The following is a 17260-nucleotide window of genomic DNA, read 5'->3' as shown; positions in this document are numbered from 1 at the left end:
GTCAAATGGTCTTGTGCTCGGCATGCGCACCAGGTGGGTGCGGGGTTACAGGGACAGGTGAGACGCTTCCGTCCCACCCACTTCAGTCGTTATGCTTAATGTGGGGAGGGACCGCGACACTTAGCGTCTAAGCCCACCGTACCCCGCCTCCCTGGGGTCCGTCCGCTGGTGGGTGTACGGTGATGCTACCTGGACATTTGTCACACTTTAAGGCGCTTAGTGGGCCCCCTGACGACTTAATGACGCAGTGAGAATGCGGACAGCCTGTGCATCTGGATGGCTCTGCCCCCTCACAGCAGCAGGTGTCTCTCCGGACTGAAGTGAGTGTGCTTGGACTGAATGGAGGAGGAAGAGTGCGCAAGAATCCTCGCAGAATGGCAGAGCCCTTCTCGGGGGGACATGCGTGGAGGGAAGGCAGTGGGGCACCACGGAGCTGACTGACCCCCACAGCACGGCTCTGGGCTCCCCCGGCCTGGCTCTGACGTCCTCGGTGTGGACTTGGTCACCAAGGGCGGCGGCCCTGTTACTGAGCGCTGTTTTGAGTGTGAAAAGGTTCCGTGTCATCATTGCAGCTCTGTTGTGACAGTAGGTGGCCCCGTCCTTTTCCCAGGACTGGGCAGAGCTGGGATGGGGAGGGTCCAGGGGCCACGCCAGCTGTGCGGGCCTCACAAGGGCTGGAGGAAGCCCGGGGGCTCGACTGTGCAGGACTGAAAGGCCGTCCCGGCCTCTCGGGGGCGGGGTCCCCGATCTGCAGCTCTGACTTCTCACTCAGGATGCCTGTGTCCGAGGAAGGCCCTGCAGCACCCCCACTCCCGGTCGGGAGCAACCTCGGCGCCAGAGAGTCGGTCCCTGACTTCTCGGTTTTCTAGACTCAGGAGGTAGAAGGAATTAGTCAGAAGGGCTCAAGTCCTGGCCTGACCATGAACTCAGACCAGTGATTTCTCCAGAACACCATTAGCAAATCTGCAAACCAAGGGTTATCACAGAGGCACCATGAGCCGTTTCAAGTTGTGTTAGTTTAGTGCACCCTGTGCCAGACCAGGTGCATTTAACACGGTATTTACTTTTCCAAACACGCCTGAGACGCAGCCATCATGGTTCCTCCTCTCATTTCACTGAAGAGAAAAACAGGTTCAGAAAGGCTGGGGGCTTCTCCACGGTCACCCGGAGAAGGGCAGCCACACCCTGCGATCCCGCCCTGCGCACTTCGGTCTTGGGAGGCACGTTCTCTCTGCTAAACACACCGCCTCCCTGAGACAAGAGGGAACGCGGGGAAGAGCCCAGAAAGTGCAGGGACGCTGCAGATGCCAGCCGAGCTCGCTGCCCCCGCCCCGTGTCTGGCTCTGTGGTTCCGGGCGTGTCTGGCGCTCCGTCTTCACGCGGGTTTGCCCGGCCCGACGCCCAGCTCCACGTCCCCAGAGGCCCCGTCCCTGTGGGGCAGCCGGCCCTCCACCCTGAGCGCGGCGGCCGTGGGCAGCGCTTCTCCCGCGTTCCTTGCTCCCCTCCTCCTCTCAGAGGGTCCTGCAGGTCGTCCCCGAGCCCGTCCCTGGCTCTGGATTTAAACACACTTGTCTTCGCAGGAATCTCGCTCTGCGTCTTATCTGGGTCAGTACATTTCACAGCAAAATCCTAAGTCCGAGTTAGCCGCCCGTTTGGCGCTTGTCACGCGGCCCTCCCGTCTCAAGAGCACTTGCTTGGCTTGTTGTATTTAAACAGCATCTGTGTTGCAGGTGGCACACGGAGGGGGCCAGAATTCGGTGTTGTATTTGCACCGGAACGCATCGAAGCCCCGCGAGGCCCAGCTTCTCCCCGACCCGCTGCCGAGCTCAGGCGCAGACGCAGGCGTCAGGGCGCGTGTTTGTCAGGCGCCTTTCCCATCTCGGTGGTCCTTCTCTTCCTTCTTAAACGTGTACTCATATGTGCGTGCTGCGCTGCAGTGCGCAAAATTCTGTGCATTTTTTCACATCAGCTCACAACATTTTTGTTTATACCAGGGATGCCCTGATAGAATTTGAAGTTTTTTCCAAAAGGATCTCTTTCCTACAGCAGCACGCAGCGTGAAGAATGCGCGTCAGACAGGCTGCCTTTGGCCACAAGTCACAGGACTCTTGACTCAGCGACCGTCAGCATCGTGAGAACAGGTGCCTGCCGGGCAGTGGCTCCTCGCGCACCCCCGGTTGGGTGCCGAGGTCTGGATTTCCCTGAATGCCTCCCTCTTGCTGCAGGACCTCTGCCAGACGCAAGGGTGCAGCTGGCCCTCTCCCCGCGCTCACGGAGGGGGCACAGCTCCCCAGGGAGTCGGGCTCTGATCCTGCCAGATTAGGTCGTGAACCTGTTGGATGGAAGAAAGGCCTGTCCAGGGGCCGCCCTCTGCTGACCAGCGTCCGCAGTGTGGCCTGGGACGGGGGCGGCTTCCTCTAAAGCAGAAGAGGGATGGGTGCAGTGAAAGAATCAGAGTTCAGCTCGAAAGGAAAAGTGAGGTCAGACCCAACGAGCCGGGGTCGCTGAGGAGCCTGCAGGCACCGGCAAGAAACGCCCAGGACGGCTACACCGAACACCGGACACCGACACGGAAAGTCGCAGGCTGACTTTCCTGCAACGAAAGAGCAAACAAACGACTCTGAAACAACACAAATAAGTAAGTAGATAAAGCGGGGGGTAGACAGTTCACGGCAGAAACAAGCGGAGAAAGGCATGGCCAAGAATGTGGTTTTTCCTTCCAGTTTTACCGAGATGTGACTGGCACGCAGCACCGCACGAGGACAGGGTGTGCAGCGCAGTGACAACTGACACGTGTCACGAGATGACTATCGCAATAATCACTAAACTTAGTGAACACCCATCATTTCATATGAATACAGTTCATGAGTGCGTGCTATGAAAATTAATTAATTGACGTTTATAAAGCCCCCGGCATTAAAATATGAAAACAGCATTTCCTTAAATGCTTAGATTTTTCAGATAAATTTGTAATTAATTTCAGGCCGAGTTATTAAAAAAACGACACCCCTGTAGTGGGAGGTTTTGTGACACCACGTGGACTGCTGCGGAGACGCTTCATTGCTCCCCTGCGAGAAATGAACCAAGCGCTCCTAACGGAGGGTCACGTGAAACCCTGAAGGACACTCGGGCTAGACTTACGCGGTCACTGACTTTCTTACCAGAAGCACCGGCTTCACGACCCGGTTAAGAGTTAGGTTGTGCTCATTACGACAGCACGCTTGTCGCGGCTCTGACTCACCTGGGCGTTTGCGGATGTGGCTTTGCAGCCAGGGCTGTGTGACGTGAAAACCCTCAGCGCAACTGGGATGCTTCTGTTGACACCCTGTTCGTGCTGCATCTTCCCCGCGTCCACACACTCCCACAGGTGAGGGCGTCGCAGCTCTGAGGCTGGTCCTGTGGGCTCCTCACCGAGCTGGAGCCTCATCTGAATCCACGTTAAACCTGGGGGTTCCTGTAATGGCCGTGTGTTTGTCTGCACGCCCTCTCTAGGACTTCCTCGCCACTGAAGGAAGGTACGCAGTTCAGTGACCTCACAGAGGAGCTCACAGTCAGCGCCTTCGATGTGTTCGTTTCCCAGCCTCCTAGAAACACCCAGCAGGTGCTTCCATCCCAGCACCAGCATTGCTCCCCTTGTGGGTGCTGTGGTTGGGCAAGCTTCGCGAGTCCGAGTCTGGCACTTTGCGTGCTCACGCGCAGACCCTCACCAGCAGCAGCCGTGTGGCTCCAGTGTGTGTGCAGACACGCAACACCCACTGAGGCCGACGGCGAAGATGCGACCACCCCGCCCCTCGAGTGGTTTCCTGCTCAGTCGTGCTTGTCTCCAAGCCAAGGGTGGGTCCTCGTTACCCACTCAGGTCCAGCTGCTCCACACCTAAGAGCCCCAAACCGAGAGACGGGTGTGGGTAGGAAGGAAAGGTTGCTTTATTCAGGAGGCTGGCCTCCTGGGGAGAAGGGGGACTCACGCCCCAAAGAGCCACTCCCCACTGCCGATCAGGGGCAAGAGCTTCTAACGGGGGTTTTGGGGTGCCAGGCGGGGGTGGCAGGTGGAGCAGCACGGTCAGCTCTGACAGGCACCTTGGAATCGGCCGTGCGGGGTCTGACCAGCGTCACCTTGACTGTTTTTTAAGTGCAGCTGATCTTCAGTCCCAGGGCTGGTTGGTTCCCACTTCCTTGAGGCCAGTGCTCAGAACTGTGGCAGCTTCTGTCGTGGCTGCAGCCTGGTCGGCACGCAGGCAACTTCTTCCACCTGGTGGGGGCTTCAGCGCCTGCAAACAGCTCGAAGGACAGGGCTCAGGACACACAGCCCTCGAGGAGGAGCTGCGGGTCTTTGCCTTTGTGTGATGGCTCAGCCGTTATTTTGTCTCGTTTGGCTGTTTTCCTTTGTTTCTGTATTTTTTCTTCCTCTGATTAAATTTATTCTTTGGCTGAAGTTTTCACAGACAGGAGGCAGGAGGAGGACGTGGGAGTGGGGGGTGTTGCACTGGGGAGACCCCACAGGGTCGGCCAGGTGACCTCCTGAGTGTGAGAAACTCGAGGGTCCTGGTGCAGTGAGGGCAGGAGAGGGGGCGCCGCCCCTGCTCCGTCTCGGGGCCGAGGAGCCTGGGGACGTGAGGCTCCGCCTGCGAAGGGGCTGCTGCTGTGCCAGGTCCTCACACGGGAGGCCGGTGGAAGGTGGCTCCTGGGAGGCTGTTCAGAAAAGGCAGGTGTGACACGAAAAGGAAAGGGAGCTGGTTCAAGGACGAGGCTGAGACGACAGTTTATCTCCAGGCGGCCTTGAAAGGGGAAGAAGTCAGCGAAGCTGCTGAAGGTCACTGAAAACCCGAATGCCAGAAGCACACAGTCAGATGCAGCAGAGCAGCCGGAGCGTCTGTCGGCGCCCTGCTCCTGCGTGAGGGGCACCGCGAGCGCCGTGGGGGAAACGCCGCCCCTCCCGCTGTCCCACAGACCTGCGGCTCAGGGTGGTCGCCAGGCTGCTGGCGGAGCTCTCCCTCTGGGGCCCCCGGGGCTCCTCCGTCCTCGGCGCCAGCAGTGCCCCCGTCACCCTCATGCCATCTCCCGTCCCTCAGGCCAAGGGGAACACGGCCCCCACTTGTAAGGGCTCACATAACTTGATGAGGGTGACCCAGGCTCCCCCCCTCAAAGTCCTGAACGTAATCACATGAGCAAAGCCCCCTTTCCCATGAAGGGAGCACACCCATAGCTCGGGGACCAGGACGTGGACGTCTCGTGGCCGACGTCCCGCTGACGGTGTCCATCCCACGGTGCTGTGTCTTCGGAGGAGCAGGACGATGCTTGGTCCTCTCGGCGTGTGTGTTTGCCTCAGGCTGCAGCCGGCCTGTGCTGTGTGCACCGCGGTGTGTGCGCCTCACAGGGGAGTGTCCATCCCCACGCACAGGGAGCCACTGTTCACTGGGTAGGTCCCTGAGGTGTCAGGGAGGCCCCGGGCCTTGAGGAGCGTGACTGAGTTAAAATGCAGATGGAGGTCGGGCCCTAATCAGGAATGGAAACCGACCAGAAGACAGAAATGTGTAACGTGGCGCACTCCAGCTTTCAGTGTTCCAGACACGGCTCCCGTGAGCTGGTTCTCAACCTGTTACTCGGTTTCCACGGCCAGTGTCCGGCAACCCGGTTCAAGGCGCTCAGCCCCGCCCGCATCTCTAGCCTCTGCTTTGCCTCTGGCTCGGTCCTTGTTTCCTCGGGCCCTTGGGGTTACTCTGTTCCTTTTCAAGTCCTGTGAGGCATCAAGTGAGATGCTGACTTGAAAGCTTTCTTCTTCGTCAGCGCGACTCCCTGCGGCAGCCTCACCACTGGTGTCGCTGCCTCCCCGAAGTTCCAGTTGGTCGTGTTTATACTTTAATTTACTTCAGGGTATTTTCTGATGTCTCTGTGGCCTTTGATTTGACACATTTGCTGTCAAGAGGATGTTTAATTTCCATGTATTTTCTTGTTTTCCACTTTTCCTTCTCCCAGTGATTCCTCGCTTCGTTCCAACGTGAGATTTTGTTCTTTTGAATTGTGAAGATTTGCTTTGTGTCCCAACCCGTGGAGGGCTTTTGAAGGATTTCACCTAAAGGGGAGCGGCACTGAGTGATGGCAGCATGGCTGGGAGAGTGAAGGACAGCCTGGAAGACCGTCCTGCAGCTGCAGGAGCGCCGCCTAGACGACCCCCACGCTGGACGCCAGCCACACCCCGCTAGGCCCGGGGGCTAAGAACGTTCTGGAACTCCCTGAGCACCCCAGAGTCGGGGGCCTGGTGCAGATGGCCTCGCGTGTGCTCAGGCTGGGGGGCAGCCATCACCTCTTAGCTGGCCGCTGTGTTTACGACTCCCCTCTATCACGACGTGGCACACGCTGCTGCCAGTCTGGTCCTCTTCAACACCGCTGGCCTCTGCCACCCTCGTCAGAAGACTGCGGAGGCTCCTTTCTGCCTGGAGGAGGCACCTAGGGTGATGCGTGCAGCAACGAGAGCCATCCAGGTGTTACAGCCGGACCCTGTGCTCCAACCCAGCCTCGCCCCTACCAGGAGTGAGGTTTTGACCACTTCCCTAGTTCCTCTCAGCACGGGGTACTTTGTGCACCTCAATAGTTGGTAAATGGAGGAATTCATAAGAGAACCTTAGGTCATCTGCAGAGCAGAGATGCACTGAGTCACCGGAGGGAAAATCATGGGAGTTTCTAGAATGATTAGGTTATAATGACCGCTGACCCGACTTATATTTAGAAAGTAACGTACTTCTGATGAAAACATCAGAAATGCAAGAAGGAACTCCAGTCTCTGCTAATTTTAACTGTAAATGGATCAGCCACGGTGGTTTAGGCAAGACGATGCTTCCTCCAGCCTGCAGTCACAGCACATTCTACCAGCGAAGAACCGCGTCGCCTGAGGACGCAGGTGTCAGAATAAGGGGAGAAACTCCAGCACAGATCATGAGCAAAGTATCTCGGCGTCTTAAGAATCACAAGTCTGCGTCCTTGGGCGTCGGAGGAACGTGAACGCCCTGCCTGTGTTTAAGTTCCGGAACGTCCGGAGGAGAAGTCACGCCTGCCGCCCGGAGGACACTGGCCGGGCTCGTGCTCGGTGCACGTCTCTGTCCCAGAAGCAGGAGGTGCAGGTGAGCAGGTCTTCTGGCTCTGAGTCGGGCATGGGGTTTGTCTGGGGTCTGTGCTGTTCCTGTTTCATCGGAGCCTGGAGGATCAAATCCCACATCCCCCCGGACTCGAGCTGGAATGCTGGGAAGATAGTGATGCTCGGTGACCCTGGAGCGTGGGTCCATCTGGGCAGCATCCGTGCCCGCCTCCTGCTGGGCATGGTCCCGCATCCCTGTGAGCTCTAGAGCTGTGGCCACGAGGCTGAAGACCAGTGGTCCAGGCGTCAAGTGGATGTCACAGCACATAGGGCAGTGTGTGCACAGCCAGCACGGCAGATTCCGCTCCCTGTTTACTCAGATAACATCATCTCCCCAGAATAACTTCCCCAAAGGGGCAGAAGCTTATGGGGAGAATGACTCTGTTAGTAGAAGATGTCCTCTTTGATGAGCTAGTCCGTCTCAGTGCCTCAAGCATTCCTTAGTTTTAACCCTGTTCCCCAAGGGTTTACATAAGGACACGGGAAATGTCGGGACGGGGAAGTTTCTCCTGGAATGGAACTGAGGGTCACAGGAGGTGCGTTAGGGTCGGGGTTACACATGTGGTGGGGGGCTCACTGCTGAGTGAGTCTGGGTGGTGCGTGACGTCACCCCCTGCTGCCTTAGTCTCTGTCTGCGTATCTCAAAATCTGACAGACCAACAGCTACAAACGCAGCAGGACGCGGGCTTCCTGCTCCCCTGGACGGCCCGAGGTTCCAGAATCCTGTGCGCCTTACAGTTCTTCCCTCACCGCCCCGCACCCTCCCCGGGCACACTGCCGTCCGTCGGTGGGGCGGCTTCAGAGGGAGGGCCCGCGGGACGCGGACTGTCTTAGCGCGGGGCGTGGAGCCCGGTCACAGCCCCCAGGAAAGCAGGGCCTTCGAAGAGCTTCCCTGCGCACTGGGCCTCGCTTCCGAAGAGACGGCCGCCCTCACGGTGGGCGGGCCCTGTGGGGTGAGGGGCCTGCCCCCGCCCTCCTGCTTCGAGCCTGGGGGGTGCAGGACGTGGAAGGTGGTGGGCACTCGCCCAGAAGCAGATCAGAGCCCGGCCTCCCCGCCAGCCCTCCCGCACCTGGCCCGGCCTGTCGTGTCTCCAGCAGCAGCAGCTCCCTGGAAATCAGTCATTTGTCACACTTCCCTCCGCGTTTCCCCGCGGGGCAGTGGTGTCAGGTGCTCTGGCCTGTCCTGTTCCACCAGGATGGACAGAGTTCTGCCTCCCTAGTCAAAGGGTCCGTGACCCACCGCCCACCTGGGGCCCCACGTCCCGGCACACCTGCGGAGTCCAAGCCGCCGTGTTCAGGGAGAACCCACCCTGAAGGGCGGTGCAGAAACAGAGCCATGCAGACATTTATTCTCGAGGGAAAACACGTAGGATTTCCCCGCCTCGTGACGTTTTGCACACGTCCAGCATGTTGAATGTGTCCCAGGCCAGGTATTTCCTGAGTGAACTGTGTGACACACACACGTGACCGACCCCATCCCAGACAGGGAGGGTGCCCAGGGCTCGAACACATGTCTCCTCCGAGGGCTGCCCCCCGGGTCCCCACCTCCACCTGGAGATGCTCAGAGGAGGGATGTGGGCCAGGGGCTCCCGGGACAGGAGCCTGGGAGGGACCGTGGAGGGTGGGCCACCCGGAGGGGGAGCCCCCAAGTGTCAGGGAAACGTCCGCTCCCGTCACAGTGAGATGTTTGCACTCACTAGAAGGGCAAAGTCAGCAAGCGGAGGGGACGGGTTGGGCCCGTCAGCACGGCTTGCAGAGGGTCTGGGCTGGCACAGCAGTTCTGAGTCCATTTCCACGAATCTCAGAAATAGGCAAAACTGAGCAGCATTTGTGTGGGCCTCCGTCCATGCTACAAACTGCAAAGGGGTGAGAGGAGGAGAAGCAGAGGCCGGAGAAGGAGGGGGCAGGGAGGGCCGGGTGGCGGAAGACCCGTGTGGTGGGGTGTCTCTGCCTTTTTCCTGTTCGTAGTAGCTTTTCTGATGGATGTCGCGTTGATTTGCAGGGCTGAGTTTGTTTCTGGTGTGCAGCACGGTGCCTCGGCTGTACACGTATGCACCCTTCCTCACTGGCGGTTACCGCAGTGCGTTGAATGTAGCTCCCTGCTGCTGGTCTGTTTTACATTTTGTAGTTGTGTCTGCTGATCCCCAAATCCTAATTTATCCCTCCTCCGTGTGATGCTCTTTGTATTTCGTTTTTAATTAAAAATAGTAAAAGACGGCATTATTAAATAACGTTTTCTCCCAATTCATACTTTTTTAGTCCAAAACGTACCTGTGCAGCTGGCGGGGAGACGCCCTGTGCTTCACGCTGGACTTCGCGCTGGGATTCACCTGCTTCCCAAAGATGAGCATCCGGCAGTAGAGCAAGGAGCCCCTCGGCCGGGCGCTTTGTGGCGCTGCAGGGACGTGAGAGCCCACGCGCGTCTGCGGCCATCACCAGCCCCGACCGGCGTGCGGGAGCGAGTTGTCCTCCCCGGCTGACCCCCCTGTGAAGGCTCAGGTCCCAGATTTCAGGAGCCCCAGCGCCAGGCGGGCCGACCTCCAGTCGCAGGGGCCGGGGGGAGGGGGAGCTTATCGCTGCACGATAACTGGCGCTTCTCTGCGACATCACCCTGTGAGAGGACCGCGTGTGTGTGATCTCCTGGTAAAGCGGGACCCCCAGCGTGGCAGTGCTACTTATTAGCCGAACGCTGTAAGAACAAAACCCTGGACTCGACGACACAGCAAACTTCAACGCTGGGCGTCTGCACGGCGCCCCCTCCGGAGCATCCGCGTGGTCGGATTTCTTAGTCCCCGCTCCCCGCGCCGGACAGGGAGCAGGTGAGCAGCTGTTTCTCGGCGTGAATCCGTTCACCCTCAGTCCTCCTTTCCCGACATTAATAAAGGCGCGGTACGCTGAGAAGGTCTGAGATGCACGGGAAAGACATGCGTCTGAGCAGGAAGCGTCTTCTGCGCCTGACAAAGTGGATAAGAAGACCGTCTCCAGTACTTCTACGTTTCTAGACGATTTTGAAAATATTAAACTAAGGGTGGGGAGGGCTTGCTCAGGGTAAAGCACATGCTTGGCGCACACAAGGTCCTGGGTTCAATCCCCAGCACCGCCAACTAGAAAATAAATAAGACCTAATTGTCTCTCCCCCTAGAAAAAAAAGAGAGAGAATGGAAATATGAAACCAGAGTCAGCTAAACCTCCATCCAGCTGCCCGCCCCCGCCCCCTGCTGGACACGGCAGAGGCCCCGCATGTTTACTGACCCCTGGGTTTAGGGCTGACCAATGCCCAGTTCTGTCGTTAAGCAGGAGGGGAGAGGACACAACATGGCTTAGGAAACGGTGTGGACATCCCGGCACAGGCGTGGGGCTCGGACCTGCCCTCCTCTAGGCTGCGTGTCCTCTGGGGCTGCCCACACCCGTGTCGTCAAGGGTCTGGGACCGGGAACCAAAGGGAACTTTTCTCCTTATTTGCTTGTTACTTTGGGGCACCGCCTTGTCCCTAAATGTTAACTTGCACCCACGTTTTCTTTTACCAGTGATGCTCTCCACTCAGAGCAGAAAAGTAGCGTTTCTGTGTCAGGGCCGTCAGAGGGGGCTTCAGGACGGACCTCGTCACCCAGTGGCCAGTTCCCAGCCTGAGATCGGATAAAGCTCCGGGCTGAGCTGAGACGGAGGTGGAACCGTGGTCTGGGGGGAAACCAGACAGGAAGTTGCCTTTCTCGCAGTGGGAGGTGAAGATTTGGCTCCGACCTGACGGGAGAGGAGCCAGGCTCGGCCGGACCACACAGAAGAACGCCAACCAGTGAGCCTGCAGCTCGGCCCCTCCCCCAGTCTGGGGTCCAGCCAGCCGGGCCGTTAGCGGGTGTGCTGCCCGTCGCCCGCGTTCTGATCGCTCATGTCTGCTGCAAAGGAAGTGGGCAGAGGTCACCGCCACTAACCGCCTGCCCTCGGAAGATGAAGCCTGGCCTTAGCCTGTTTCCCGTCCCGCTCGCCAGCGAGGGAGGGCGGAGGTGCCCGCCAGCCCCGCCCCGTGGCAGCTGTCCTGCCTGACCCACTCGGGGGCCCTCACGGGGAGTCAGAGCACGGCTTTAAGCAAAGGAACTGTGTGTCTGTTTCAGACGCCAGCACTGCTCTCCGATCAGCGCACACAGGATGCCAGTGCACAAGGAGCGTTCCACACGGACTTGGCCGTAAGGACCCTCGAGAATTCTCTGAACAGCAAGCAGGACTCTCAAGTGGGGATTTTGGCTCTTTTTTGTCTATACTGTTTTAACAGCCATTTATGATTCTATGTAATGATAATTATGAAGGTCATTCCCAGAATGTTCCTTGACCTCTTTTTAATGAGATTTGAGCAAACACTGAGTGGTGGTGTTCCTAGAGACGTTTGGGTCTTGCTTATTTTGTGAGGAATTTGGCAAAACCATGATTCCTCTGGCTTCTTGGACGCCCGTCCTTAAGTGACTGCAGGTTCCTCATAGGACAGCTTAAGGGCGGGTAGTTTAAAGGCAGCTGAGATTTGAGCTGTTTTCATGAAACCTAGAGGCTGAAACCACAGCGGCCCTCCCCAGCCCTCGGAGGGTGGGCAGTAGGCGAGGCGATGCCCCGACGCTGGGAGCCCCGGGGAGGGTGGGGGGAGGCGCTTCAGGGATCTCCCCACTGTCCCTGGCCCTCCCGGCCGGGCTGCCGGTGCTCTGGTTGGTTCCTTCAGTTTATTCCGTGGGCCAGCGGCCCTTCTGGAACCCATACCCTGGTGGCGATTGACGTGGCCTCCGAAAGTCTGCGCTCTAGGTCGAGTCCAGCAATCCCAGCCTGAAAGGGCCCTGGGGCCCAAGCCGGGGGCGTGGACTCGGCTTCCCACCGAGGACGTGGAAGATGTGGGGTCACGGCCTCGGACTTGCGGAGTTCCAGGTCTCTCGAAACCAGAAGGAACATGTGCTTTGACCTGGGCCGTGAAACCTGGAGACTCTTGGGCTTCGAGGTTCAAAACAAAACAAAGCCGTGCCCGGAGCCTTGCGGGTGGCGAGGGTGGAATCTGCCGCCCAGGGGCACACGGCGTCACCATGCCCTCAGGGTCCCCACCTCCCAGCCTCCTGGCCTTCCGTGAGACTGAGAGAAAAATATGTGCATTATTTCAAAATACATGCTTTTAATACAAACGCAGCATGTAACTTGCTGAAAAATAACTGCTGCTCTCTCCTGGGGTTTTCCCTGGAAGACGAAGGTGTATTACCATGAAGAGTCGACAGTCACAGGCTGTCTTCTGTGAAGGGCAGCCGCTAAGTCTTTATTCTGGCGCAGCCTCCCTTTCTATTAGAGAGCAGGCGTTTACGGAGTATACTCATCTCTCCAGGACCGTGGCGAGCACGCAGTGACTCCTGCACCAGCAGAGCGCAGAGGAGTTAATGTTGTCTATGCTTCTTGGCTTGGTTCTGGGGAACCCAACGCTGAGGGATCTGGATGTGGCCTCAGGCGGGCACGTGCCTGTCGGGAGAAAGGTCTTCATTTTATCTGCAATCTCGACCGCGTTCACTCAGGCCTTGGAGTGGGTTTTCCAAGGTTTACAAGCAGAGAAAGGAGCAGTGCTCTTCCGATGCTTTGGGACGATGTCCAGGAGAAGCCGAGAGAAAGCCGGCGAGGGTGGAGTGGGGCGGGAGGGGGCACGGTGGAGGCCCGGGCTCCCAGGACCCCGACCGGCCACTGGGAGCCTGGCTGGAGGGACCCCCAGGAAGCCTGGTGTTTGAGGGGTTCCGTGCCTTAGACCCAGAGAGAGAAGGTGCGGATTCTGAGTCGTGACCAGGCCCTCAGCTGCACAACGTAACAGGCAAGTGTCTGCAGCGTTTCACAAGATTCTGTGACTCGTGACAGACGCTAACTGGACAAAGGAGCGCTGGTGTCTAAACCGCTCACTGGTTCCTTCCTTTACAGGACGTGCTCTGGAGATTTAAGTTCTCTCAGCTGAGGGGATCTTCGGACGACGGGAAAACCTGGGTAAAGCTGCTGTTTGAGAATCTGGGCACCAGGCAGATCGAGATGAAGGTAGGCCTTGTGCCCCCGAGCCCAGCCCGCCCGAGGGAAGCCCCGTGCCCGAGGGGGACGTTCCCTTCCCCCGGCCGGGGGACAGAGGACTGGTCTCCCAGTGTGAGCCCCGCTCAGAGTCAGCAGGGTGTCCCTCGAGTGCACGCACGCTGCCTCCTGCTACAGGCGCTTGATCCTAAAGTTGTGATCACTGACACGCATTATTTGACTTCACTCCAAGTCACAAGTATTTAAAAATTAATGGGGGGGCACAGCTCATAAAGGGGAGGGGGGCACAGCTCACGAAGGGGAGGGGGCACAGCTCACGAAGGGGAGGGGGGCACAGCTCACAAAGGGGAAGGGGGCACAGCTCACGAAGGGGAGGGGGGCACAGCTCATGAAGGGGAGGGGGGCACAGCTCATGAAGGGGAGGGGGCACAGCTCATAAAGGGGAGGGGGGCACAGCTCATGAAGGGGAGGGGGCACAGCTCATGAAGGGGAGGGGGGCACAGCTCATGAAGGGGAGGGGGGCACAGCTCATGAAGGGGAGGGGGGCACAGCTCATAAAGGGGAGGGGGGCACAGCTCATAAAGGGGAGGGGGGCACAGCTCACGAAGGGGAGGGGGGCACAGCTCACGAAGGGGAGGGGCACAGCTCACGAAGGGGAGGGGGCACAGCTCACGAAGGGGAGGGGGCACAGCTCACGAAGGGGAGGGGGGCACAGCTCACGAAGGGGAGGGGGGCACAGCTCACAAAGGGGAGGGGGGCACAGCTCACGAAGGGGAGGGGGGCACAGCTCACAAAGGGGAGGGGGGCACAGCTCACGAAGGGGAGGGGGGCACAGCTCACAAAGGGGAGGGGGCACGGCTCAGCAGTCAGGGGCATGCTTACACAGGAGGCCCTGGGTTCCATCCCAGGACCTCCATTTAAAAAGAAAGAAAACAGAAAGAAGTCAATAGTTAAAGGCAGAGTTTTACAAGCTGCATGTGCGGTGAATTGTCTGTAGTGTTAATTCCGAGGATCTGCCATAACTTACAAATTGGCTGTCATTGTACTGTTAGCAGGTACTGATTTGCTCCATATTTTATGAATAATGGTGTTGTCTACAACCCAGTTTTAATATAAACGAAAGAAACTGAAGAAAAATTCAGTTACACAAAAGAAAAAAAAAGAAAGAAAAAATGAGAGAACGCAGACACCTGCTGCTGGAACAGATGGTCAGCTCTGTGTGCTTTTTCGGATGAAATTAACCCGAGGACACACCTCACGTGACATGGCTGTATCTGAATGTCCAGTGTCCATTGTTAACATCTCTTCTGAGTTTAATGAGATAATGCTTCATACCTACTTCGGCAGTGCAGTTGAAATTGTGCAGAAATGCTTAATATCCTAATGTTTGGGGGACGGATAGAATCAAACCCACAGTAACCTCCGTCGGGGCTGTCGGGGCGCGAGCTGCACGGTGGGCAGCCACAGCCAGCAGTGCTGGCCGGGGCAGGACTGGGGCTGCGCCCAGCGGAGAGGGAGGGAGTCTTGAGTGACTTAACCTGGTCTTTGGTACTTTGCACCGATCGTGGGTAACAGCACCCCTCCTGCACATGACGTTGATTTGGGGGCATATGTGTTGAAGCGGACTCGATTTCTTCGTGGCCCTTGGTTTAGATGGCATCAGTTTCCATTTTCAGGAAAAGAGAAAGGCCTGGAAAGTTGTGGAGCCACAGGGAGGGGTACAGGGTTTGCAGGCTTGCAGCCTGAGTGGTGTGTAGGTGTCTCTTGACGAAATAGAGACGGAGTTGCAAATGCGACGACCCAACCACACAGAAGTGAGGGCGAGACGCACGTACATCCGAGGAGACCCAGACTAAACACGTGCCCACCTCAGCTCCCTCCCCGGTCCCAGAGCTGCCGCAGCCCCCCACCCGCGCCTGCCCCGGGCCCGCGGGCAGGGTCTCGGCCAGCCACAGGTGACGCAAGGGCCGGGGCACCGCACCTGGGCCCTCCCAGGGCCTCGCAGGTGGGAGTGAAGCAGGACAAACGTAGTTCCCACGTCCTAGTAGTGAGCCCCACGGAGTGGGACGCGTGCCTGTGCACAGCCTCAAGGAAACACGCTTGGCGGTTTTGAGAAACTGCCTTTCAGCTGCTGTTCTGTGTTTATGACAACTTACGAGATGGCAAATGCCAGTCAGGGAATCTCAATCTGTGAGAATTTCTGGAGTGAATGCTCGGTTCAGACAGAGAGCTGGGGACAGGATTCTGAAGTGGGACCCGGAGCCTTGCCAGGGCTGGAGGGAGAGGGCACTTCACGCCAGGTAACCAGGAGTTTCGGGGAAAACTATGTTCCGTTGACTGAGTTTTTAGTTAAAGGAGTAATACCCACGGAGCAATTAATCTTTCATGTTTTACCGAAGCTCTTCCTGGGGCGAGCAGCCACAGCGCCGCCGTGGGGATGAGAGCGAAAGCGCTGAGCTTCCCGAGCCCCAGGGGAGAGCCCAGAGCATGGGGTGGGAGCGACTCCCGCCACCCGCGGCTCACAGAGCCTGGGTCATTCCAGGAGCGGGGGCTGACCCCAGAATGATGCCGATGGCTGCAGGTTCGGCTTCACAGCATTTTTTATCTTCTTTGTACTTTAAGACAAGCTTTATGAAATGAAGGACTTACTTTCCTACTGTTCTGCTAACTGGCGATGTGCGGTTTAAGTGAAGTACAGGTGAAGTGCAAGGACGGAAGCCGGGGTTCGCTGCGGGGAGGGATGGTGTCCCCTCCACCCCCAGCTTCGCTTGTATTTTACATGTTTCTTTGTGATTTCATTTCTGCTTCTAGACTGAGCCACCAAAGGGCAGCTATTTTAGCTTTTTATCTTCAGACTTAGTAAGTCTCTTGCAAATGAAAACCCTGATGGTGTACGCACCTGCACGTGCACGATTCTGACGGCCCACTTAAGTGTGCGTGACGCAGACGCTGCCACTGGGAGGAACGAGGCGGCCATTTCCCCTCTCTGACGATCTGGAGGTTAAACTCCCCTGGAGACTGCTCCTCAGCCACCGCGAGTCAGCCGGTGGCCAGATGTGAACGGACAGTGCTGAGAAAGGGGTTCCCGGAGGAGGGGCGGTGCGGAGGGAGGCGCCCTGTCACACCGACAGGCGTGGAGCTGATCGGAGCCTCTGCAGCGGCAGGAGCAAGCCCTGAGCGTCCGAGCTCTGGGGGCGCAGAGCTGGGCGGGACCGCGGGGACGCGCCCCGTCACAGCCCTGGCGGCAGGGCCAGCACAGAGGCCAGTGAGTCCAGGGGCCACTCGCTGGGACCCCAGTCTGCACACCCTCTGGGCGCAGGTTTGGGGGACCCAGGACGAATGGCTCTCAGCTCCGTCAGCAGCGTCGGGCCCTGGGGCTGGGCCCGGGGTCGCTGCCTGTGAAGCCCCGTGGCCTCGCCCTGAGGAGCGAGGGCGGCAGTGCCCAGTCTCCCCGCACGTCCAGGCCTGAGCCCCCTGGACGCAGCCCCCGTTGCTGCTGGCTGCGGACGAATCAGGTGGTGGTCACTGGAGGCGGAGTCCATCCTCTCAAACCACGATGCTTCGTCAGCTCGGCTTATGTCACACCCTCAACCCTTATTGTCATTTCAACGGTCTTCGCAGCATCTCCTCCAGGAGCGCACACCACCTCAGGAAGCCACTTTCCTGGCTCACCTGTGAGAAACAGCTCCTCACCTGTCCGGGTTTTGTCCTGAGGTGGCAGCAGCTCACACGTCTTCAGGCTCCACTCCAGTTCTGGGTGTCCTGTTTCCACCGCACCGGCAGCCACCTCCTCTCTGCAAGTGTGGATGCCCTCAGAGTCACCCACGTGGACCAGAGTCGACTTCTTCCAAGCTCCTCTCCCCATGAATCGTGAGTGTTCATGGTGTTGAAAACAGTGAATCCTTTCCAGGTTTTCCGCTGACTTTGCCCGGATCCATCAGAGGAACCCCTCCCTGTGGCAGCTACAGCCTTACAAAACGTATTTCTTAAATAATGAGCCTTTGAAGGCAAAACGACTCCTCGATCCACGGGTCTGAGAACAACCTGAGTCTCACCGCCTGTCTCTGTCAGGGCCCGGGGGCCGGGTCCACTGTCAGTGCGCAGTCGCATTTG

The 17260-nt window shown here is 58.3% G+C and overlaps 2 protein-coding genes across 2 annotated transcripts in view; one reads left to right on the top strand and one right to left on the bottom strand.

Moving 5' to 3' along the window:
• Positions 1-17260, bottom strand: part of LOC140685803 (uncharacterized) — a 42386-nt gene that overhangs the window by 20301 nt on the left and 4825 nt on the right. The window contains exon 2 of the mRNA XM_072938274.1: positions 190-12604. The gene's annotated coding sequence lies outside the window, so the exon portion shown is untranslated. The remainder of the gene's footprint in view (positions 1-189; positions 12605-17260) is intronic.
• Positions 1-17260, top strand: part of SNTG2 (syntrophin gamma 2) — an 82666-nt gene that overhangs the window by 62908 nt on the left and 2498 nt on the right. Inside the window, 2 exon segments of the mRNA XM_072938294.1 lie at positions 9389-9479; positions 13047-13159. Coding sequence (XP_072794395.1) covers positions 9389-9479; positions 13047-13159 — 204 coding nt within the window.

The sequence above is a fragment of the Vicugna pacos genome, chromosome 15 (genome assembly GCF_048564905.1).
Source record: "Vicugna pacos chromosome 15, VicPac4, whole genome shotgun sequence".
NCBI classification, from domain to species: Eukaryota; Metazoa; Chordata; class Mammalia; order Artiodactyla; family Camelidae; genus Vicugna; species Vicugna pacos.
This window is presented reverse-complemented; position numbering and strand designations above follow the sequence as displayed.